The 25,012-nt window shown below is 52.0% G+C and overlaps 1 protein-coding gene across 1 annotated transcript in view; it reads right to left on the bottom strand.

Annotated features, from left to right (window-relative positions):
* The window catches only part of LGMN (legumain), a 39,442-nt gene that overhangs the window by 9,955 nt on the left and 4,475 nt on the right, over positions 1–25,012 (bottom strand). Inside the window, exons 2-5 of the mRNA XM_004699085.2 lie at positions 17,684–17,850; positions 3,125–3,222; positions 1,972–2,053; positions 36–121 (exon numbers count right to left, since the gene is read on the bottom strand). Coding sequence (XP_004699142.1) covers positions 36–121; positions 1,972–2,053; positions 3,125–3,222; positions 17,684–17,821 — 404 coding nt within the window. The 5' untranslated portion in view covers positions 17,822–17,850. The remainder of the gene's footprint in view (positions 1–35; positions 122–1,971; positions 2,054–3,124; positions 3,223–17,683; positions 17,851–25,012) is intronic.

The raw sequence follows: 25,012 nt of genomic DNA, 5'->3' as shown, positions 1-25,012 counted from the left end.
CACTAATTCTCCTGCTTCCAGGAACCAGACCTTACCTCTTCAAGACTTTTCCAGAACCTTTTCCCTTCACTGCTTCTGCGTCACCTCTCAGCACAGCGAGGAAGATTTCTGGGGTGACGTCCTATAAGGCATCGGGGAGGGGCAGGAAGCAGTTATTCCCAATGCAAGGGCTTTACAGAGAGGGGGCGGGGAGGCCCAAGTTGCTGGGCCAAGCATCGCCAAGGCTCAAGGTTGAAAAGCAAACACTTTGGCTCCAAGAAGGTCCCAATGCAAGGTTAGAGGAATGTGCACGTGACCGCTGCCCAAAGAGCATCTTGTCTGTGGGTGATGGTGCCTCAGTCAACTGCCGCTCCCTGACTATTGGGTAGTCTGTGGGGAGAAAGAAGCCCAAGGATGTGGGCCACCTGAGGAAGAGGACACCCCCAAGAAAGAAAGTGAGACAAAGGGGTCAGTGACCCCCACTCCTACTCAGTTTCCCCATCCTGCGAGGCCGAGTTCCAGGGACACTCTAAGTGTAAGTGTTTCGGACACACAGTTGCCCTTCTGATTCATGGCGCCCCGAGTCCAGCACCCCATAGAATTTTTAAGGGCCGATGGCTGTAAAGGAGATCACCAGGCCTTTCTTCTGAGGTACCCTGGGCAAGCTCAACTCCCCAGCCATAGCAGCTGACTGTGTGCGTCACCTGGGACTCCAGTGTGAATAACGCCACTCTTCAAAACAGCTATTCGGCAACGTGCACCCCCAAGCCCCACATTCTAGATTCTAGTCATTTCCAAGACGTTAACTGTACTCACTACCGCCCACAGCCTTCAAGTGGAGCCCTCACGGTGACCCAATAGGGAGTTTCCGGGGCTATAAATCTTTACAGGAGTAGCCAGTCGCCTCATTCTCCCAGGGAGCAGCTGATGGGTTTGAACCGCTGACCTGTCTGTCAACAACCCAATGCCTGTCCCACAGGGCCCATAAAACCCAATCAGCCAGATTCACTGCCTTCACTTGATGCTGACTCGTCTCCCTGTAGGGCAGAGCAGAACGGCCCCTGTGGGTTTCTGAGACTGTAAATCTTTACCGAAGTAGGAAGCCTTATTTTTCCCCTGAGCTGATGGTTTCGAACTGCTGACCTTGTGCTGAGCACATCAACACATAACTTAGTAACACCACCGGGATCCTTTATATAACGACAAAAGGAAATCATCTTAATATTCTTAAAACCAGGACCATCCATCTTACACATATGATGCCTGAAATGTAATTGTACTGAATTGAAAAAAAATTTTAAAAAGAAGTAAAGGTGAAGGAATTGCAAAACATCAGACAATTGTTCATCATAGGAAATATTCGTCCCTAAGCTCCCTCTGAGAGGAGCCGTGGTGGCGTAGTGGTTATGCATTGGCCTAACTGCAAGGTCAGCAGTTCAAAACCACCTGGTGCTCCATGGGAGAAAGTGAGGCCTTCTGCTCCTGTAAAGCGTGACCGCCTCGGACACCCACGGGGACAGTTCCACCCTGGCCTACAGGGTCATGGTCAGTCAGTTTGGGTTCTTTGGGGAAGAACCCTCTGAATTTACGAAAGGATTGGGAAACCGGCGAAGCCGAAGTCATTACAGCACTGTAAAAAGCAAGCCAAACTCAAACGGCCTCGGCCTCTGGCAGGGCTGACACTGGGCAAGAGGAGCGACACAACGCGAACTGGCTCCGGAGACATCTTCAGGGGCCTAGCGCGGAGAGAGCGCGGGTCTCCTGAGAGCGCACAGGTGACCTCCAATCAGCGTGGCGACACTGAAAGAGAAGCAGGTGGCACCCAGACTGGCCTCGAAGAAACCGACGCTGAGTGGACACCTGACACTTTTCTTTCTTCTACAAGTCCTAGGAGATGACCCCAAACACGAAAACCAGCCTGGTGAGGCTCGGAGCCTGGCAATACCAGGGGGGGACTCGTCCCAGGGAGAACCAGACCCGCCAGCCGCTCACCTCACCAGTGTAGTCCTTCAGGACGCCCTTGTAGACGTCCGAGCCGTTGGGCCTGTTGACCACGACGCCTGGGGTGGGGTTGCTGAAAAGGAAACCACACGACACGATGGGCATGACAGGAAGCAAGCAGCTGATGCTGTTATTGACGCTAGCAGCTGGGGGCTCACGGTGCCCCCATCCCAGAGACACTGCTGCCGGGGGTCCTGGACAAGAGCAGCAAAGGGCTCCTCTGGCCCCCTGGTGACAGTCACCACCTGCTGTCACCCAGCAGACTCCCCATCACGGCGGTGGCTTTGTCTCAGAAGGGCTGGACGGCCTGGCTTGTCCCCAGCTGACTTTTCTAAGTTGATGGCTGGCCTTTCTTCCTGGGACCCCTGGGTGGCCAAGAGCCACCAGCCTCTCGGTTAGCAGCTGAGCACAGTAACTCCTTCCTTCCCTCCTCTAGAAACCTGTGAACGTTTGATCGTGCTACCAAGCATGGTCTCTGAGCATAAAACTACTTTCAGAACCAGGCCGGGGCAGACACAAGCCTTTCCTATGAGAGCTGACATGCCCACAGCTCAGAATGCCAAGGGAGCCCGAGATCCCAGTCTGGGGGAGTGCCCACCCTGGAGGCCACCACAGGGCAGCTGAGGGGCTGAGATCATTAGAGCGGGTACTTCAGTGCCACACACACATACACACACACACACACACACACACTGAGGGGCTGAGATCATTAGAGCGGGTGCTTCAGTGCCACACACACACGCACAAGCAGGCATGGCTGAGTTCATTTAAAATCAAATTCAACAAACATAGTGAAGGGTGTAGAGAGAAGGGCCTTGGGGTCTAGCCTCCAAACAAGGGTCTTCTGCGTCCAGTGACACTGCCTCTGGGGTCCCTTTGCAGCAACATGGAGTTCCCAAAGGGAGAAGTAACATCTGTAGAGGGCCTTTCAAAGGGCCAAACAAGAGCCCCCCCCCCCTCAGGACCCACGTTCCCCGCTCTCTCACTGCCAGGGGACCAGCGGCTCAAGTGGGCTTTCGCCAGGGGGGCCTAGGCCCGAAGGAGGGCTCATTTGTGCTCTGCATTTGCACCCGTCTGTACGTGCCTCTCTTTCTTCCTGGAAGCCCCCAGGTCCGTGTCACCCCGTCCAAAGGGCCCTACTCACGACGTGTCGTTGGCAATGTCGTCATACATCATCACCACGATCTGCTCGTCGGGGACACCGTTGCGGTGGACAATCTGGTAGGCGTGGCACGCGTCTGCCTGCAAGACACGGGGCCAAGGGTCAGCGGGGGCCTGAGACAAGGCTGACAAAGCCACCTGACCCCTGCTGGTGTTGGGCTGCCACCCACAAGGTCCGCAGTTCGAAACCACCAGCCGCTCTGTGGGAGAAAGAGGCTTTCTACTCTTGGCAAGAGTTACGGTCTCGGAAACTCACGGGGCAGTTCTACCCTGTCCTGTACGGTCATTCAAATGGCAATGAATTGGTTTTACTTTTTATGTGTCCCCCTGTGGTATCTCATGGAAGATTCACTACGGACTGTCCCCTCCTGGGTGAAGGCATGCCTGCAGACACGGACATGCACCACATGCCAAGGCAGGAGTCATTTGAGGACACCAAGGAAACAAGCTCCCGGAGCTTCTGCTTAGGTTTCAGTAAGTCTCCTGGGGTGGAGTGGACTATCTTAGTATGGCTCTCCCACCCAGGGCCTTCACACTTCCACCAAATGACTGGGTGGGACGAGGCTAGCAGGGCGCACGTGACACTCAGGGGGGACTGGTCAATTGTCCTTGCTTTCCCCGTCTGTAACTATGAGCCACCTGTGAAGGAAAGAGAGAAACCCCCAAGGCCCTTGGAAGGCGAGCACGTTCAAGTTCCCTGAGGTCGCCGAGAGCAGTGGCATCGCAGACAGTGGCACGGAGAGGAGACTTGGAGGAGAGCAGCGCCAAGACCGTGGGCTACCTCCTCCTCCTCTGGCTTGAGAGGATGGCACCGGGGATGGGGAGAGGGGGGCAGGGCTGGTTTCTTCGCCCATGGAGGCAAGGGCCAAGGGACCACGTGACTTGAGAGACTAAGAACTGGAGAGGGACTTGGCTGCTGGCTGGAAAGACCAATCACTGTATCCCTACTGTTCGCTGCTCCTGACTTGGGAGGAACCTATAAATGTCCCTAATCAGCCCCTAACTGAGGACTGCCTGTGGGGTCTGTGTGGCCACTGCCACCAATGATGGGACCCACAGCAGATGCAGAGTGGTGTGGGGGGAAGGGTTGGGGTCAGAACCGGTAAAGAAGGATGGACCGTGGGGCCTGTGTGACCCCTGAAAGGGGGAAGCCAGAGGTCAGATGTGGCCCTCCACTGCCATATACTGCACTTGCTTTGATGACAGACCTACACATACATGTAAACCGAGTAGTGGAGGGGGAGGGGCTATTTGTTGATTAAGGGGGAGCTTCAGGAATCAGACCTCAGATCTCAGCACCCCCCAGTCTACAGAGCACTGAGCAGAGCTATAAAGAGAGAGCTGGCACCACATTCCACCAGGGCCAGAATAAACGCATGCCCAGCCGGTGCTGAGTGGGTGAGTCCCAGGCCTGGCCCTCAAGAATGGAGATAACCGGGTGAAGGGAAACTAAGGGTTAATATGTAACTGCCTGCCTTCTATCTGCCAGGCACTCTCTGGGCAAAAGAGCAACGATCCGCATGTTTAGACAAGAACACGGAAGCTCAGGGAGGAGAGGTGGCATGGCTGAGTCACACAGCTCACCACGCAGGAGCCCAGCATTCAGCCTCCAGAACTGCCCAGTGCTTCATACATGGGCAAGGGACTCACAGCAACCCTGTAAGGACAGAGCAGAACTGCCCCTGCGGGGGTCCGAGACTGTAGAGCTATACAGGAGTGGAAAGCCTCATTTTTCTCCCATGGAGCAGCTGGCAGTTTTGAACTGCCGACCTTGAGGTTAGCAACCCAATGCATCACCCCTGCACCACCAGGGCTGAAAATCACGGGTGGGGGGTGGGGCACTAACCCCAAGGGCTCAAATAGAAAATAAATGTTTAGAAAATGATGGTGGCAACATATGTACAAATAGGCTTGATACAATTGATGTACAGATTGCTGTTAAGTGCTCTAAGAGCCCCCAATAAGAAAAAAAAATGAGGTCTGATACCAAGGGCTCAAGTAGAAAGCAAATGTTCTGGGAGTGATGAGGGCAACAAATGTACAAATGTGTTTGACATACAATGGATGCATGTATGGATTGTGGTAAGAGTTGTACAAGCCCCAAACAAAATTTTTTTTTTTTAAAAAGAGGCCCCAATCATCTTTTTTTTTAATCACAGAGACTCAAAGATGAGGGGCCGCACATGTAAACACAAATCATTTTTAACATTCACTAGACAGCACACAGCCCTGAGTTTTACTCATTCCTGGGGAAACGCTCTTGATCTGGGTCAGATGATATAACCGTGTTGGGAGCATGGCTTCTGCCAATCTGAGTGAAAGATTCTCTGTCACCTGAAGCAGCGGAGGACCATGGAGAGTGGTGAACAGAAGACAACGGAACATGGCTGGTTGCTCTCACCACCCCCTGCCTCCTTGGCCACGAGACCAGAAGACCTGGACAGTGACCAGCTGTCATGACTGAATGTTTTGTTCCGAGAGGCTATAGAAGGCTCCTGATCAAAGAAGGGACCCCTGTGAAGCAGAATTTCAAAGTCTCTTGAAACCCAGACTCGCTAGAGCAGTGGTTCTCAACCTTCCTAATGCTGCGACCCTTTAAGACAGTTCCTCATGCTACGGTGACCGCCCCCCCAGCCATAACATTATTTTCACTACTACTTCATAACTGTAATCTTGCTACTGTTATGAATCATAATGCAAATATCTGATATGCAGGATGTATTTTCATTGTTACAAATTGAACATAATTAAAACAGTGATTAATCACAAAAACAGTGTCATTATATATTATGAAATACTTATTTATAAAGACAAATAAATGACATTTTGTCTTGAAGCATGGTATAGCACGGATAAACAGTCTTCACGCCAGGAACTCATATGTGGGCGTATCTGCATGTGTACAAACCGCCTGGATACAGAAAGGAGCGGTGTCTTGGTTCCTAAGACCATCGGAAATAGGGTCTTAGTCGACCCCTGTGAAAGGGTACTTTGACCCCCAAAGGGGTTGTGACCCACAGGTTGAGAACCGCTGCTCTAGCGCGAGGGACCAGATAAACCCCCAAAACTCCTGCCCCAGGGTCATCTTTAAATACTTTTCCTATACAGCCAGTTGGAGCCCTGGTTGGCGTAGTAGTTATGTGTCAGGCTGTTCACCACAAGGTCAGCAGTTTGAAACTACCGGCTGCTTTGTGGAAGAAAGATGAGGCTTTCTACTCTAGTAAAGAGTTAGTGTCGGAAACCCATAGGGGCATTTCTAGACTGACTTAGAGTGGCTATGAGTCAGACTCCGCCCAGAGACAGTGTTTTCGTTTGTCTCTATTAGAGCTGTACCCACATGGCTTGGTTCCTACTTGGGCACTAAATCACTGTCCCAACAGGGCTTGCCTAGACCGATATAGTTTAGCTTAGCGAGTAAAAGAATGTCTGCCTCGGTCCCTGTGTTCTTTTACAGCACTAGCTACATGGGCTCAAACTGACAACAGCAATTCAACCCGCTGCTAAAGCAGCTTAGGGGGCGCTTGAGTTTGGGTCAAATAAACACACACAAAAAGCACTGCCATCCAGCTGGTTCTAACTCGTCTTTAGAATTATGCGTGTGAATGGTGGAGGGACAGGAGCCCTGGTGGCTAGTGGTTACCAGCTGGGCTGAGATCCGCAAGGTCAGCAGTCTGAAACCACCAGCCGCTCCTCGGGAGAAAGAGGGGGTTTTCTACTCTCATGGAGTTCCAATCTCGGCAACTCACAGGGGCCGTCCTGCCCTGTCCTGTAGGGGCACCTGATGGCGGCGAGTGAGAATGGCAGAGGGAAAACTCCAGAAGGAGGGGAGGATGCCTGACTGCCCAACTTGAAGAGCATCGTCCAGGTCGCCAAATTGTGCACCTGGAAACTGCTGAGCTGGTGTTCGGTTTTGCTGTGGACACCGCGTCACTGCCGCAGAAGTGAAACAAAATCAATGCCAGTTTGGAAAATTCCAACGGTCTCTTTTGCAGAAGTTGTCAAACGGAGCCTAAATTTTGCATATACTTGCAATAAAAGTCCCAGACTAGCCAAAATGGCTTTGAAGAAAGAACCACGATAGAAGATGACTTTGCTTCCTGGTTTCGAAGCTGCACTGAGAAGAGGGTCATCTTTTCCACCAACTGCATTACGCTGGAATCGCTGGATGTCGCCAGCCTGATAGGTGCCATCAGCACCCCCTCACCCCACACACAAACGTTCCCCTAAAATGTACAAAGGCGGCGGTGTGCAGCTAAAGCATGCAGCGATCACACGGTGGTGCCACAGGAGAAACCCTGGGCTGTGACACGAAGGGCGTTGGGATAGGTGGGCAAAGGTGTCTTAGAGACGCTACCAGAAGCCTTGCTCATAAAAGAAAAAGCCTGATAGACTATGATAGACAGGGTCAAAGAGCTAACCTGCTGTTAATCAAACCCTTAAGTGTACCCTAGTTTGGGATCTGGTCTGCTGGGATTCAGTTTGATATCAGGGGCTCAGGATCTAAGAGCCCCCTCCTCAAGAGTAACAACTTCTCTCAAGCCTGTGGGTTGTTCAGGGATGCAGAAGGGGAGGCAGAGCCATTCCGAGAAGCCTGGAGACGGAAACCTCAGATCAGCGGTTCTCAACCTGGGGTCGCACCCACTTTGAGGGGGTCAAACAACCCTTTCACAGGGGTCGCCCGATTCATAACAGGAGTAAAATGACAATGATGAAGTAGCAATGAAAATAATTTGATGGTTGGGGGTCACCACAACATGAGGAAAGGTATTAAAGGGCAGCGGCATTAGGAAGGTTGAGAACCACTGCCTCAGACTGTACTGGTCTGACACCTGGCTGGAGGGATGGAGCTATGTATTGATGGTCTGATTATCCCTGCCCCCAAAGCCCACAGTCACCGAGTTGATGCCGACTCAGAGCACGTCTATAGGACGGCGTAGAACTGCCCCTGTGAGTTCCCAAGAGGATAACGCTTTACATGAATAGAAAGCCCTGTTCTTCTCCGGTGGACCTTGTGGCTAACAAGGCTACACATAACTACTACACCACAAGCCGCCAATAATCCCTGGGCTTAAATGTAAATGGTTTCCTGTGAACCTTGTTCCCTTTGGTCCCACTGCTTGAAGGTTCTTGGATCATTATAAAAACTAAATTTACCTCCCTGCCGAACAAGCCAAACTTTAGGGTACATAACTTGTTTGATTCTCACAGGATCTTTGAAACAGTTCAGAGCAAGAGACCTAGTGTTTGCTTCTGCCAGCACTGAAAACACTTCAGATTTCTCGGATCAACCTGGTCTCTGTTTTATGGGTATACTGTGACAGGCTCTCCCTGGGCCCCTCGCAGCCGGCAACAACTAGACCTCCTCAAAATTAGAATCCTTGTGAGGGTCAGAGGGCACCATTAAGAAAATGAAAAGACAAGCAACAGACTAACTGAAATGACTTACAAACACACGTGCTCTAATTAAAAAAAAAAAATTTTTTAAGCAAAAGAAAAGCCTTGTATCCAAATGATGCAATAAGACCAACCATCAAATCAAAAACTGATTAAAGACTTTAAAATGCATTTCCCCGAGAAACATGGGAACAGAAACATGGGAACGGCTAGCAAGCAGGTAAACAAGTGCTTGACAGGCCGGTGTCTCTGCACACTGAAAGCACAAGGCAATGCGACCACACAGTCAAGACAGACAGCAAGTGCAGGACCTGCACTCAGAGGCCCAGGGCAGCGCCTCTTCTGACAGCCACCAATTAACCGGGATCAAAGGGCAGTGACTGGCCAGGGACATCGCTCAGAAGGCAGGATGGGCCGGGAAGGCAGGCAGACTGAAATGGTGACACGGGGCGGGAGCAGGAGAGCTGTCACACTGGGGACTGCCATCAATCAATGTGACGAATCAACCCCCCACTGAACTGTGGGGTGGGAAACCCGTCTGCTCTGTACATCTTTCCCTAACTCACCATGAAAAGTAGAAGGAGAAAAAGAAGGAACGAGAAGACTAGACATAACATGTAAAATGAGCCTCAATAACCTTACAGATAAAAGTCCAGCTTAGTGGGTGAAGGGAGACAGCGGACAGTGTAAGATAGAAAAATAACAACAATTTATAATGTATCGAGGGAGGGAGGGAGGGAGGGAGGGAGGGAGGGGACAAAAGAGGAGCTGATAGCAAGGACTCAAGTACAAAGACAATGTTTTTTAAATGATGAAAGCAACATAGGTACAAATGTGCTTGAGTATGGATTGTTATATGAGCTATAAGAGCCCCCAATAGAATTATTTATAAAAAATAATTTAAAAATTAGAAGTGGTTGCAGACTTAAAAAAAAAAAAAGTTCAGCTGAGTGACCCGTGGGCGTCCTCGACACGGTTTGAAGTCCTCAGGATGGCCTGGCCTGGCAGCCATTTTTGTGCCTGGTCTACAGATCAGCAAAGTTGCAGGAGGGCCATGGTTGGTGTGGGATTGAAAACTGCGTCTCCTATCCCTTCTCTCACACTCACAGGTGCGAGGCAGCCTGTGGCTCTAAGGGCCCCTGGGAGGTACTTGGTCCCTTCTAACTTAACTTAAAGGAGGGCCTTTGTCAGATTAAAGTGGACGACACTGGCATTCAAAAGAAAGGAAAATTAAAACCCAACTCACGTGGCCTTACACGACACACGAGAACTGCCCTCACGGGGTTTCTGAGACTATCTCATCTTTTCCCCGTGGAGTGGCTGGCGGGTTCGAACTGCCAACTCCTGGTTAGCAGCCAGCAGCAGAGCGCTTAAGGACTGCGACACTGGGGCTCCTTAAAAGAAAGAAAACAAACACCAAACTCACTGCCATCAAGTCAGTAGGGGTTCATGGAAAGAACCACCCTGGGTTTCCGAGATTGTAACTCTTTACAGGAGTAGAAAGCCTCACTTTTCTTCCAAGGAGCAGCTAGTGATTTCGAACTGCTGACCCTTGCGGTTAGCACATAACCACCGCACCACCAGGGCTCCTGAAAAGAAAGGATGGCAGGGCACAATCAAAGCAAGTAACTTTGAGATGAAGTTAGAGACCATCTGAGTTACTTCCCTTGGATCTATCTGGACTTGTGTGTGTGAGGTAACTCGGAGGAGATTGAGTAAGACGTCAGCAAACAGGCTGAGCCTGTGGGAGTCAGCAGTTTACGAGCTGCATGAGAAGCTGTGGGTCTCAGGAACGCATCCCGTGACTTCCGAAGGCTGCTGTCCCGACGCTGTCCTCCCTCCCTGACGCCTGGCTCAGGGCCAAGTCTAAATACCACTGGGCCTGTCACTGAGAAGGAGTCCCCTTGCTATCAGGTTGGGGGCTGGGGAGCCAGAAGGGGTTCCCTGAAACGCCCTGCTTCCAACCACACCTAGAACACTGGATTCCGGATGCTGCCTCACAGAGCCCAGCCTGTGTTCTGGGGGGAAGACTCTGGAGGATTAGAACTGAGATAGCAGAATAGATTGTGGTGACGACGACGACGCCTGTCTTGAATATATTTAACCCACTGGGGAAAGAAGAAAACGGACTTGTTAGGGCAAAGTCTTGTACTGAGGTTTAGACTAAAAACCATGAACATTGTATCATTTGTCTAACAAAATGAAACGGAGATGATGTAATTTCTCCAAACTAACGAGCCTGGTAGCCATTGGGTTGCTAACTGCAAGATCAGCATTTGAAACCAGCAGCAATTCTGATGGGGAAAGACAGGACTTTCTACTCCCGTAACGAGTAACAGTCTCAGAAACTCACAGGGACAGTTGCACCCTGACCCACAGGGTCACTATGAGTTGGCATCCACTGGATGGCAGTGGGCAGGAGCACCCAGCAGATGGGCCCCTACACCAGCAGTTCTCAACCTGTGGGCAGAGACCCGTAGCAAAATGACAGTGATGAAGTAGCAACGAAAATAATTTTATTGTTGGGGGGCGGGTCACCACAACATGAGGAATTGTATTAAAGGGTCGAGGCATGAGGAAGGTTGAGAACCACTGCCCTACGAGATGCAAGCAAGTAACATGCTCAACTAGAATGATGGAGGTGGTCTGATCCCAGCCAATGGAGCCCTGGGAGAAAGGCCTGGTAAAATACATCCAAGAACATGCTCCTGAAACCCCCATGGAGCCCAGTTCTCTCAGATACAGGCACAGGGTCCCAGGAGTTAGAACAGACTCCCTGGCAAGGAGTGGTCTCAATTCAGCAGGCAAGCAGAGAGCAGGAGTGACAACCAGGCCGGGGGCAAGTCCCCGGCTCCCGTTCCGGGGTGACCAGGAAGCCTGGAGGAGGACTCTGCCTGTCTCTCTTGCAGATGGGCCCTGCCAGGCCTCCGTCCCCGCCCCTCTTTAGACAAGGCAGGTCTCTTCATTTACGTGGCAGAGAAATACTTTGCAACAAAGCGTGAGCCTCAGAAACAAGCTCAGTGGAAGAAGCCAGACACCAGGCTGCCCATTCTATGATACCGTGTGTGTGTGTGTGTGTGTGTGTGTGTGTGTGTGTGTGTGTGTGAAGTTTCTAGAAAAAGGAAAGCAAGTGAGAGAAACAGACCTCCAATGCACAGGGCAGGGACTGCTCACAGGCAGGAAGGAACTTTCTGGAATGCTGTCCTAGAGTCGGACTGTGGACACGGCAGTAGAACTGTGAGAATGTGCTAGGAAAAATCTCCGAACTGCACAGGGAGAATGAGTGAAAGAGGAACCCTGGGGGTGGATTCATTATGTGCTGGCCTGCAATCCGCATGGTCGGCAGTTTGAAACCACCAGCAGCTCCACAGGAGAAAGACTGGGCTTTCCACTCCTGTCAACAGGTAGTCAGGGAAACCCAAAAGGGGGTCGCTATGAGTCAGCGTTGACAGATAGGTTTATTTTTTAAGAGAATGAGTGAAATATACAACACGTAAACCCACACCTCACTGAACGGCTGAGAAAGTGTCAAGCCTCAATTCTCAGCCAATCGGATGGGCCTGTGAGGTGGGCAATCGCACCAGGAGGTCCCCGCTCCAGACCACAATCCACCGCGGGGGGACCACAGGCAGCACTGGCCTGGGATGGAGCTCCGAAGCCGGATGGGATAGAAGAGGAGGACGAGGGGAAGCGATAAACACAGGAGGCAGGTGTGAAGAGGAAAACCAACATTCTCTCGTCAACTTTCACCCAAACCACACGGACACACGCTTTCAAAGTTAGCAACAAGAAACTTGTTACCATATGACTGCCTGATCTGACGCCTCTCCCATATGCCCCCTCTGCGTACTGGATGGCTTCCCTCTCAGAGACCCGTCTACCTGCCTCCCCTACTGCTCTCTCCAGGCCCAGGCACCCAAGAGCCCTCCTGGGGCAGTGGGGGCTGCCCACCTCGCCACACTCCCCAAGTGCAGTCCAGCAGAGGGGAGCAGCTCCTATTCCCAAGAGGGTCCGTCTTGTGGCTGTCGCCCAGCTCAGCCATGCTGTTCCTGCTCTACGGCCATGAGTGAGAAGGGGCTTCCAGCGGGGTAAGACCTCCCAAGTTGTGCAGACTGAAGTGTGTGTGTCTTCCCTAACCACCACTGAAAGCTGTTCAGACCAAGAGAGATGGGCAGCCTCTGAATTCAGGAAAAAGGCATTTCTTCGACGCACCTTCATCAGCAGTAAAGATTGTTTGGTCTCCATCGATCTGTTTCCTCCATGAATAGATACTGACAGTGCTAGGCACTGTTCACCACTGTGGAGGGCCGGGATGAGACTCACAGGCCCATGGCCCACAGCGTCCAGGATCACAGATCACTCAGGCTCCCGGGGAGACAGATGTCCACCAGGGTGACATGCAATCAATCCTGAGCGGGAGTTGGAAGGGCCCTCAGCAGGGATAAGCAGAATACGGCCTCAAGGCTAAAAATGGTTTTTATCTTTTTAAGTGACTACATTTTAGTTCGCAAGTCTGCTTTTGTTTGGGGTTTGTGTAAGTACCTATGTACTTTTTACCCCGGGGCCTGTAAAACTGACCCAATTGATTATCTGGTCTTTTATGGAGCAAAGCTTGCTGACCCCTCATCCCAAGGAAGACACTCTGCATATATGCTGGGGCAGGGGGGGGGTCCCAGGGGCACAGTCAGGGAGCTCCGCCTTCTTCTTGCTAAGGGTGGTAAGGGGCCAGGACTTCCTCTGGGGGTCAGTTCAGAGGTCCTGGCAACAGAAAGAGGGGTGTTGCTCACCGCTTCTGTTGTGCTTGACACCCCACCTCGACCCCCGCTGGCCCCAGAATCCAGTTGTCCTTTGGGCCACCTTATTCCTTCTATCAAGGCCCTGGCTCCGCACAGGCGACCTGTCTGGCCCCACGTGGCCAGGAGCTCCCCAAGTCAGACCTGGACTTCGTCTTCCCCTTCCCAGAAACTGGGCTGAGTCCGAGCACGTGGCACAATGCTGGCAGGAAGCCAGGGGGCAGAGACTGCCCGGGACCCCTGGCAGAGGTTTACTCTGAGTAGTCTCTTTTTCTTCTACCTAATCCAAACCCACAGCTGCCAATCAATGCTCAGGGAAGCAGCATGAGGTCAATCTCAATAAAGTGTCAATGGCAAAGCTGCTCTTTCAATGGTTAGCTTCCCACAGTCAAGGCAGCCAGTGTTGGCTGAGAACAAAGCCGGGCCCGCAGGGCACAGGCTGGGCTCAGCAGACGACTTGCTCACACACCATCTCACACTATCTTCTCTTCCTGGGGGACAGACCTTTAGTCCACAACCCCTGCCTTGGCCTTGCTTCTCCACACGCTACTTCAGAGCTTCCTATTTAACCCAGGGAAACGAGCACCGCTTTACAAAACAGGCTCCCGGAACAAGGGTTAATGTTTAGCCCATGTTGACGTGGAGCACGAGGCTGCTGGGTGAAGTCGGCAGAGGCTGGAGAGGGCGCTGCTGCACGCTGCCCGGCCTCCATCAGCTCCAGCACTCGTGGTCACAGGGGAGGAAAAAGCAGCAAGCTGGTGGCCGGCCATTTGCTCTTTCAATGCCCCAGGTCTGTGGTTCGCTAAGGAAACAGGTCTTCTCACCAGGACACCACCTTGGTAATCAAGCCACAATGCAACATACCATTCATCAAGGAAGTCGCTCAACAACCATCCAGCCTTAGAGCTGGCAGGGGCCCCGCCTCCGCCAAGCCAGGACTTCAGACACAAAAGCGGATGGCTGGGAGGGAAGCATGCCGGCCCAGGTTCACCCAAGTGACACGTGAGGGCTCTGTCCTGACACCGGTGTTCAGACCCCAGACCTGCACCATCCTCATGGTCACCACGGGGACACAGGGCCACTGAGCACCGAAAATGTGGCTAGACCACCTCGAGATGGGGGAAAAGAACACAAGTAAGGTGTCTACCTTGTTGCTTGGTGCTATCAAGTCTATTTCTACTCTCAGAAAGCCCACATGACCCACAAGAACTGTCCCGTAAGGCTGGGGGTGGGGGGAGGGGACACGACAAGAGGAGCTGATACCAAGGGCTCAATAGAAAGTAATGTTTAGAAGATAATGATGGCAACATATGTACAAATATGCTTGATACAGTTGATGCATGGATTGTTATAAGAGCTGTAAGAGACCCCAAAATAAAATGATCTTTAAAAAAAACAAAAACTTGAACCCTAGGGTTTTACGGGCTTAAAACTTTATGGGATGCTAAGTCCACAAAGTCTAGACTCTCCTTCAGTGAGTGGTCCCTGCGGGGGGTGGGGGCGGTCTCAACAGCTGGTAAATGGCCTTTATTTAAGGTACAATGACTGTTCTCTTCCTGTCCTGAGAAAAGAAGTCACAAAAACTGAAGACACGGAAACCACTTGTCCAGTGGAATAGTGGACCAGGCCAACATCTGTCCACGTCCAGTGCCAGAAGAACTGGCTGGCACTGCCAACTGCTCTGAACTGAAGTGCATTAGGTGCTTCTGGAGAGAGTGAGAAAAAAGGGTGAACAAAACTCTAGATCCTGCAGACCAGGCTGACCGGTCACTCTGACTGGCCTGACCTGTCACCCTTCAGGTCTGGACTGAGCTCACCTTTGTGGCTCAGTTTCCAGCCCAAAGGCCGATATATACGGGGAAAGTAACATTGTGGTCACCTGCCTACCTTACAATGCTCAACCACTTGGGACCAAGATGGCAGCACTGACCCAAGGACACAGTTCAGAGGGGTTAGGACAATAGAAGGACCAGGGACATGAAACTCCGGGGTGAAATGGGGAGGGTGGAATGGTGATCTTACACTGAGGGGAATTACAAAGGATGAGTGTGAATCATTGACTGTAAACCTTCACCCAATTCAAACACACACACACACACACACACACACCACACAACACCACACCACACCAGGAAGCAGACTGCCAGGTCTTTCTCCCTCGGAGCTGGTGGGTGGGCTCAAACCAACCTTCCCCTCAGCAGTAAGCACCACCAGCGCCCCCGAGAGAGAACGCATTACTCATTTTTAAATCTGGATTAAGTTAAAACAACAGCAGTTGATATGCTAGGCTAGATTAAGTAAAATAAAATAAAACAAGCCACTTGTCAGGTCCGTCTGACTCAGTGGCCTATGTGTCAGATCATGACTGGGACCCTTAGTCAGGATTTTCATTGGCTAATGAAATAGATTGCCAGCCTTTCTTCCCAGGTACCACCTGGTTAGCAAGCAAGCACTTAACCATTTGCACACCCTAGGGATTTCCTAAGGGGCTCTGGTAGCACAGTGGATTAAGCACTGGGTTGCTAATTGTAAGGTTAGCAGTTCAAACCCACCGGCCACCCCCCCACAGGGGAAAGAGGAGGCTGTGTGTTCCTGTAAAGATTGACAGTCTTGGAAACCCTAAGCGAGTTCTACTCTGCCCTATGGAGTCCCTTTGAGTTTGAAGAAGGAGTGCTGTTGGTGTCATGAGCGGCATATTGAATGGCTAACCACAAGGTCAGTGGTTCGAATCTACCAACTGCTCTGAGGGAGAAAGATGAGACTGCCTTCTCCTGTCAAAATGTAAAAAGCCTTGGAAACCCGAAAGGGCAGTTCTGTGCTTTGGGTTGCTGTGAGTCGGAATCAACTCAGTGGCGGGGGTGGGGGTGGGGGAGTTGTTTCTCTTGGTTGGTGGGTTGGTTGGTCTGGAGAGAGTAGTTTGGGTATCTGATAGAACTCGGGGCTGTTTCCACTCTGGCAATTATGAGCAGAGCACCCATGAACGTTTGTGTGCAAGCTTTCGTGTGGACGTAGGCTTGCCAATCTCTCGGGTGAAGGTGCTGTGTCACAGGGTAACTACGTTTAACCTATTGTTTTTGAAAGAGTTAACTTTGTTATGCTGCTGCTGTTGACAAGACACACAGCAGAAACACATGCAGAGTCCCCGGTCGCCTGTACCCGCCAGTGGCACGGTTGACATTCTGCACACTGCGCAGTCATTCTCACCTCCTTTGCCTCAGTGGTCCGTCCCCAGTGAACATCCACTCACCGTCCCCGAAGATTCCTGGCGAATCCTGCCAGCTGCTCTTGCCAGTCGGACCCCGGGGCATAGACCTCAAAATGAAGACCGTGCTGAGCCTGAGCTCTTCATGGCTGTTGCTAGGTGCCGCCAAGTCGGTTCCGACTCACAGACGTTACGTACAACAGAACGGAGCACCGCCCGGTCCTGCACCACCCCCTCAACCGTCCTTGTTTGAGCCCCTTCTTCACTGCGACAGACCAAAGCCGACTCGGCGGCCATCAGGTGAATGCCAGCGCATGGCAGCCGATAGGACAGGGTAGAATCTACTCCTGTGGGGTTCTGGAACTGTTAGCTCTTTAGGGAGTCTAAACCTCTTCTTTCTCCCAAGGCTGGTGGTTTCGAACTGCTGACCTTGGGATGAGCAGCCTGACACGTAACCACTACGCCACCAGGGCTCTGTTCCCCACTGTTGTTGCTGCCGGGTGCCAGGCAGTCAGTTCTGACCCACTGCGACCCTGCGCACAATGGAAGGAGACACCAGTCCTGCGCCAGCCTCGCCATTGTTCCTGCGCTTGAAGTTAAATTATTATTTGCTTTGAAGACCGCTTCAGGGGTCTATTTGGTTTAAAGACTATCTTAGGTAATAGTTTTGGGGGTTCTTCCAGCCCCTGTAGCTCCATAAGGTCTGAAGTCAATGAGAATTTAGAATTCCATTCTGCATTTCTCCCTCTGTTGGACCTTTCAGGGAACTGCTGGACCACTGTCCAAGGTGGCTGGGCCCACCCCCACACCCCACCAGCAACAGCCCCCGTCCTCACCTCTGTCTCACTCAGCCTGGTGGCGTAGTGGTTATGCACTGGGCTGCTAGCTGCGAGGTCAGCGATTTGAAACCACCAGCCGCTCCAAGAAAGAAAGGCGGGCTTTCGACTCGCCTACGAGTCACGATCTCAGGCCCCACGGGGCAGTGATATCCTGTCCTGGAGGATCGCTATGAGTCGGCCACACCTCGGTGGCGGTGAGTTTGGGTTTAGTGGGTGTGGGGAATGGCTTTTTCAGAAGCCTCGTCATGACGACGTCCAAGACTGCCCAGGTCACACCAGGGTCACCAAGAAAAAGATGTGTGGCCGCCTCTCACCTGGTGCCTATAGTTGTACCAGCCATTGGAGCCAGCCACGATGAGCACCCAGTGCTTGCCGCCGTCCTCCGCGTCATCCAGTGGCACGGCGCCTGTCCCCAGGACCAAGCCAAGCAGCAGGACTGCGCACCAGGCCATCCTGCCCCTCAAGGAGTGACCGCAGGGACCTGCGGAGAAAAGAGCCGAGTCGAGTCAACCCGAAGGACAAGGGCACCAGCACTGCCAGCACGTAGGAGAACATCCAGGTCGAGAATACAAGACGACAGAGGGCAGCGTTTGCCAAGGGCAGCCAGGGGTCCGAAAGGGCACGGGGAAATGGCCAACCAGGGAAGGCTCAGGCAGAGAGCTGGTACATGGAGGGAACTGCAGTCACTGTCACCAAGCAAATGAGTGACCTGTTGGAACGGAAACCCCGACACGCTCTTCCCCCCAGGTCACAGTTTGAAAAAAGAAAGGGAGAAAATATCCTGGCCAGGGGTCAAAAAGGACGGCGTATGCGGAAAATGAAAAGAGCGGCGAACTGGATTGTCAGCAATGCGGATTTCCCCACGTGGAGAAGGGGCCGTCTGCATCTCCCCATCGTCACTGCAGGTTGGAGTCAAGCCAGGATAGGTCAAAGAATAATACCCAGAAAGCTCTCTGGACCCTGTTCAAAGTGTGCACCACAAGCTGGAACCTAGCCTGCAACATTCACTAACAACATGTGCTGCATCATTCCACAGTGCTTACCACCCACTATGGAGCAGACTGAAAAAAATATGCTGAGGAAAACGTGGCCAGAGGGGCTGTTATGGTTGACCGATTGAAGGACCAGGAGTCCGGGTGGTACTAGGGGCTAAGTGTTGAACTGCTGACTGCAAGGTCAAAGGTTCAAACCCACCAGCTGTTCAGCAGAAGACAGATGAGGCTGTCTGCTTCTGTCTTGTCTCCCAAACTTTATATGGAGTCTCTATGGGTCCAAAAGCAGCTCAAGTTCTGCGATGTGTGCAGGATTAAGGGCGATGTCATGCCTCATGTGTCTTCTTTAATTAACTGTAAATGTACATGACACATTGACCTATCCAATGTCTTTCAGGGGGAAAATGAATGTTCACTGCATCAATCATGATGTGCAGCCTCCACTCAGAACCACCACGGAATCTGCCACCACCATCCACAAAACTCACAGCTTCCTAACAATGGTATCTGCCTCTTTTAAATGAACAACAATTCCGCAACTCATCTTCCTGACAGGATCACTGAAGACAAAGCGGGTACATAAGCAAATGTGATGGAGAAAGTGGATGGTGGCCAGCTATCGAAAGATATAGCGTCTGGGGTCTTAAAGGCTTGGAGTTAAACAAGCGGCCATCTAGCTGGGAAGCAAATAAGCCCACACGGAAGAAGCACACCAGCCTGTGTGATCATGAAGTATCCAAGGCAGCAGGTATCAAAAGATCCAAAACAAACATCCATATCGATGCGAAAGGGAGGGGTTGGAGTGGAGACCCAAAACCCATCTGTAGACAATTGGACATCCCCCCACAGAGGGGTTATAAGGAAGGGACAATTCAAACAGGGTGCAGTATAGCACTGACAGAACACGCATCGTTCCTCTAGTTCAGTGGTTCTCTACCTTCCTCATGCTGCGACCCTTTCATACGGTTCCTCATGTGGTGGTGACCCCCAATCATCAAATTATTTTCGTTGTTATGGCATAACTGTAATTTTGTTACTGTTATGAAACAGGTGACCCCTGTGAAAGGGTCGCTTGACCCTCAAAGAGGTCTCGACCCACAGGTTGAGAACGGCGGCTCTAGTTCCTGAATGCCCCCACCCACCCACCCACCCAAGGGTGGTTTGCCACCACTGAGCTGGCTGCAGTATAAGTGGACCCCACACATAAAAATGAGATGGGGCTGTGGTGACCCACAGGGCTCTCACTGGCGGGTCTTCATGAGATGGTCAGTCTTAGGCTGAGAAGGGGGTTCATGTCTCTGGAGAGACCAGTCCCTGGAGAAGGCCACTGTGCTTGGTGAAGTGGAGGGGCAGCGAAGAAGAGGAAGGCCCTCCAGGAGATGGATGAACACTGTGGTCATCACAATGGGCTCAGAACAGGAGCCCATTGTGCACATGGTGCAGGACTGGGGAGTGTGTTGTTCTGTTGTGTGCAGGGCACTAGAATTGGAACCAACTGGAAGGCACTTAGCAACAATTAAAATACAATACTGGGTGATCCATCTGAAATAAGATATGCTGGAGGAAAGCCAGGCCCGGAGGTCAGAAGGTCCAGGTCCTGGTTTCCCCCAGATTACCCCTGCGCCAAAATCACCCCCTTTAGTAAAACACAGGGAGGCCCAGTGCCCTGGTCCACCAGGGCTTTGCTAGAATGCAGATTCGGAGGGAATGGGTCTAGGAAGAGGCTGAGGCAGGGACCACACCCGGTCTTCGCAGCCCCTTCACTCACCCTGAAGGGCTCTGGCCACCTCTGACCCAAAGCTTGGCACCGGAAGCCACTGCTCCAACCCTGACAGTATAGTGCAGCGGTTCTCAACCTGGGGGTCGTGACCCCTTTGGTCTTAGGAACCGAGGCACTGCTCCTCTATCCGTCTCCAGGTGGGTCTGCTCACATGCAGATACGCCCGCGTGATGACATCATCACACCAACCCCATCACATACACCCCGTACAAATACAAGTTAATGTGACAGGGTCGGCACCATAATGTACTTATGCGGACCAGGACCAGTCTCACACGTGCAAAGAGCAGCTACTGTTCTGTCCAAGACTGTGTTGTGCCTACTTCTTCCATTTCCAACAACATTATCTTTGTGAAACAGGGTTTTCCAGCTTGTTGGTTATCAAGTCTAAATATAGAAGTAGATTTGTTGTGGAAGATGATCTTCGTTGTGCTCTTGCAAAGATTGTCCCGAGAATTTCTGAGCTGGTGAGAAAGAAGCTATCTCAACCTTCACACTGACTTGGCTTTTTATGCATACTGTCTCAAAATGTATGCAATGTAGTTCACTGTTTTTATATTAAGACTGTTACCCATGCTACACCATGCTTCAAGACAAAATTTCATTTATTTGTCACTAGAAATAAATACTTCACAATATATGATTGTTTCTGTGATGAATTACTGTGCTTTAATGATGTTCAATTTGTAACAATGAAAACGCATCCTGCATACCAGATATTTACATGACGATTCATAACATAGCAAAATTAGTTTTGAAGTAGCAATGAAAATAACTTTATGGGTGGGGGTCCCCACCACATGAGGAACTGTGTGAAAGGGTGGCGGCGTGAGGAAGGTTGAGCACTACTGGTCTAGTGGGTTACACAGGGCTGCTCTGTGTTCACGGGGGCTCTCGCTCTTACTCAATTCCGCTTGGAAGGGGCAAGTCTGCGTGGTGGCTCCATTGAGGAATCCTCTGAGAGGTCCGTGGGTGGATAATGATCCCAGGATCTTTCTGAGGCCCCTGGTGGCGCTGTGGGTTGGGCACTGAGCTAATTGCCAGGTCCATGTTCCAAACTTACCAGGTGCTCTCGGGAGAAAGATGGGGCTGTCTGCACTGGTGAAGACTGGCAGCCCCACAATTCTTACGTAGGGCTGACTTGATGGCCGTGGGTTTGGCTTTGGACAGCTAAGCTCTTTCATTGTTGTTTCCAATAGGACCCAGCACAGAGGCTGGAGGTCATGGCCTCCCCATTCTATTCCCCGCAGAACCTGACACTCTGTTAATTTCACCTAAGGACTCTCTCAGAAAGTACATGGGCCTGGCCAGGGTTCATCCTGGGGATGCAGGTTAATCAATAGAAGATATAATTACACAAACCCAGGAAAAAGCAACAGCAAGGGGGGGTGAGTGGGTGGTGGTGGAAAAGGAGGGCCGAGATGTAACAGCACCCCTGTCCCCAGGGCTCTCAGCAGCCAGGTGACCCAAACAACAGCTCTTAGCAGACTCTGAGCTCTGGTGGCAGGCGGCTCCAGGCTGTAATTAGGTCTCCCTGGGCAGCCTTCCCAGAGGGGGCAGCTGCAAGCTTCTCCTTAAAGGGCTAGGTGGTGTTGCTGGTCATACACTCAGTTTCGGTCAGTCCTCTCTGGCGCTCTGCTAGCAGAAGCAGTGTAGACCCGATATAAACGAATGAACGTGGCTGAGTGCCAGCAAAACTTCAGATACAAGAACCAGCAAGTACTTTACTGACCTCTGCCCTAGGAAGCCATCAGTCAGGACCAACTGGGCATCAAATGATGGAGTTTTGGGGCCCTCACGAATGAGAATAAGAAAACAAGCAAATGAGCCCTGGTAAACTGCTTGTGTCCCTCCATAACCCCAGGCCACAAGACAGGGTCAGTCCCTATGGTTTTTACCAACTTTCATTGCCCTTCATTACACAGGTGCCCCAGTTTGTACATCAGTCTCTTATTAATTTAGGTAATGTGAGTCAGTCCTGAGGGGGCTCCTTCCTCTGGGGTCACCAACATGCAACGGTTTCCCCCTCTTACTTAACTACAAAAGGAAAAAATAAAATGTTAGATTCAAGGGACTGAGGTGGTGATAAGGCAAAATGGCCACCACCGGCGAAGCTGTCTGAATCAGCACATTCCACTGTAGCCAGAAATGGCCCCGTTGGGCTATTTTTACCAATTCAAATGTATCTTCCATCTTGGTACCAATGCTGTGTTAAGTGACTGCTCACCACGGACAAGGGCATCAGTAACACAAGCGTCAGTCATCTTCTCAGGCCTGCCACTGGGCTACGGTTCCGTCTTGTTTCTCATGAACGCATGGTTCCCTGAACACAGTGCTCTCCCGGAAACCCCACGGTGTATACCACTGAACACCAGACGCCACTTAGGAGACTCTCGCACGACAACACTGCCACTGTTTGGGGAAAGCGCCTGGGGCCTGGGTTGCAGATGAGAAGTGAAAGTAATATAATCATTCCACTACCCACAGCTGCTCAACGCTGCTGGCCTCCGCAGGCCATTTCCTGGCCAGCACCCTCCTCGACCAGGCTAGGCCAGCACACCAAACAATCTGCAGCAGCCCTCTGGCTTCTGCTCCGTCAAAGTGAACAAGAGCGGGGAAAGGAGCACAGGGCCCTGCGAAGGAAACGTGGCTGCATCTGCTTGGGGCACTCCATGAAAGCAGTCTGTCTGTCTGTGTCTCACACACAGACCCCCCCCCCCACTGTCTCACCTCCCCTCAGCTGGCACTCATAGCTGCCCCCACCCAACATCCACTTCCCCATCCTTCCAACCAACTAGCGCAGAGCGAGCCCCAACGCAGTTCTGAGGCATGACCATGGAGAACCAGGCAGACAGCCGCCTTCCCCCAGGGCAGACCCTCGGGACGCAGGCTCTGGAGGGTGACCAGTGCTGAGGAGGGGGAGAGGGAGTCCCAGGGCAGCTGGAGGAGATGCCACTTGAGAAGGGGGAGGACTTGAAGGAGAAAAGAGGGCCACCCTGTTGTAACAGCACAAACAGCAGTCACGGCCGTGTGGCCTTCTAATGGCCACGGGGCAGCTCGTCATGTCTGAGAACAGAATGCTCTCCAAATAGTCCTGTTAGGTGATATGTGTTCAGCATGCCAACCATTGTGGGCAGGACAGGGCACACAGGCAGCCGGCGTCCTGGCCAGGGGAGATGAGAAAGTCCTCCCTGCACAGAGCGGGAGAATGGGACCCCACGTCTACTGTGTGGCAGGTGATGTTCCAGGCTCTTGACACGACACTCCCAACAGCCCTGGGAGCAAGGCTCTCATTTGGGTGGCTGACAAAACAAGCTCAGAAAGCACAAAATGATGAGCAACTGCCATCCACCGTGCAACTCGGAGTCTCTCCCATCCAAGTGAAGACATCACAGAACAAGGGCATCCTAGTCCCTTGAACGAACAGACCATGTGAACCCCAGCCTCCCTGACCCTGAGATCAGAAGAACTAGAAGGGGCCCGGCTACCACTGCCCATCTCTCTGCAAAGAACCACTGTAGGAGGTCCTCGACAGTGGACTGAAGACATGAAATGGAACTCAGCACTGTAAAAATGGCCAGGTTTACTGGTCTGGTAGAGAATGGTAGAGCCCCAGAGACAATGACCTTAGTCACCCTGCAGGGCTGGAAACAAACACCACCAGAGCTCAACTTACAGTCCGGGCCTACGTTGTTGTTGTGAGGTGTCATCGAGCCGGTCCTGGCCCACAGCGACCCTAAGCACAACAGAAGAAAACACTGCCTGGTCCTGCGTCAACTGTTCCTGTAGGCCTGAGCCCATTGTTGCAGCCACCGTGTTGCTCAGTCTCACTGAGGGCCTTCCTCTTTATTGCTGCCTTTCTCCTTTAACCAAGCACGATGTCCTTCTCCAGGGCTGGTCTCTCCTGACATGTCCAAAGTATGCAAACAGTCTTTCCGTCCTTGCCTCTAAGGGGCACGGTGGGTTATAAGATGAACAAAAACCCCATGGAGGTTACACTCCCTCAGAGCAAGCAACTGTCCCAGATCAGAAGGGCGGCATCGGGCAGAGATGAAAGGCAGAGGGCAGACAGGGGACAGGGAAGAGGACAGAGGGAGAGGGGAAACATGCTGAGTGGGGGAATGGCTATATGTGACACTCTAGGGATGGCAGGTAATGTCACCGGTCAAAATGCGTGGGGAATGAAAACCTACCTTGCTGTGCGAACTTTCACCCAAGTCACAATGAAAAGCTCCCCCTGAAACTTAAAAAGCCAAGAATAAGAGTCAAAACAACTTGCTGCTAAGCTGCCCTGCTGGGACTGCCATCGAGTCTGACTCGGAAGACCCTTCAGGATGGAGGAGAAATGCCCCTGGGGGTTTCCAGGACCAACTTTTCACGGGAATGAAAAGCCAAGTCATTCTCCCCCAGAGCAGTCCCAAAGGGTGCTTTTCCCACCACAAAAAGAGCCGTTTCTGTGTGAATCTGGGTAGCCCTAAGCCACAGACACTACCCCCAGCCTGGACCTGGCCACCCAAGCACTCCTCAAGGCTGCTTACTGCCTAAAGGCACCTCGAGCTCTTTGCTCAGAGCAAGGTGACTGGTTGAGCAGGGATTCAACACCCGGACCCACCGTGTGAGTGTGAATCCATCCATTCTCCTGCAGCAAGCTGTGGCCGTCTACACAGAGAGGTCTGTGGGGGGCTGTGTTTTGGGTAGTCTATACACCAGAGTCCACCCCAGGAGCACCTAGACCACAAAGTCAAGCCAAGGCTTTGCGAATTTCATCGTCTCCAATTACAAATGCCCCACACAGGTGGCAAGGCCAGACTAGGGCAGGGACTCGGTTCCGGGGCTCCAACTGACTCCAAGAAATGCAGCCACCCAATGAG

The sequence above is a fragment of the Echinops telfairi genome, unplaced genomic scaffold (assembly GCF_000313985.2).
Source record: "Echinops telfairi isolate 266 unplaced genomic scaffold, ASM31398v2 ScPeMD7_18;HRSCAF=68, whole genome shotgun sequence".
NCBI classification, from domain to species: domain Eukaryota; kingdom Metazoa; phylum Chordata; class Mammalia; order Afrosoricida; family Tenrecidae; genus Echinops; species Echinops telfairi.
Note: the sequence above shows the minus strand (reverse complement) of the source record. Positions and strands in the feature narration are given on the sequence as shown.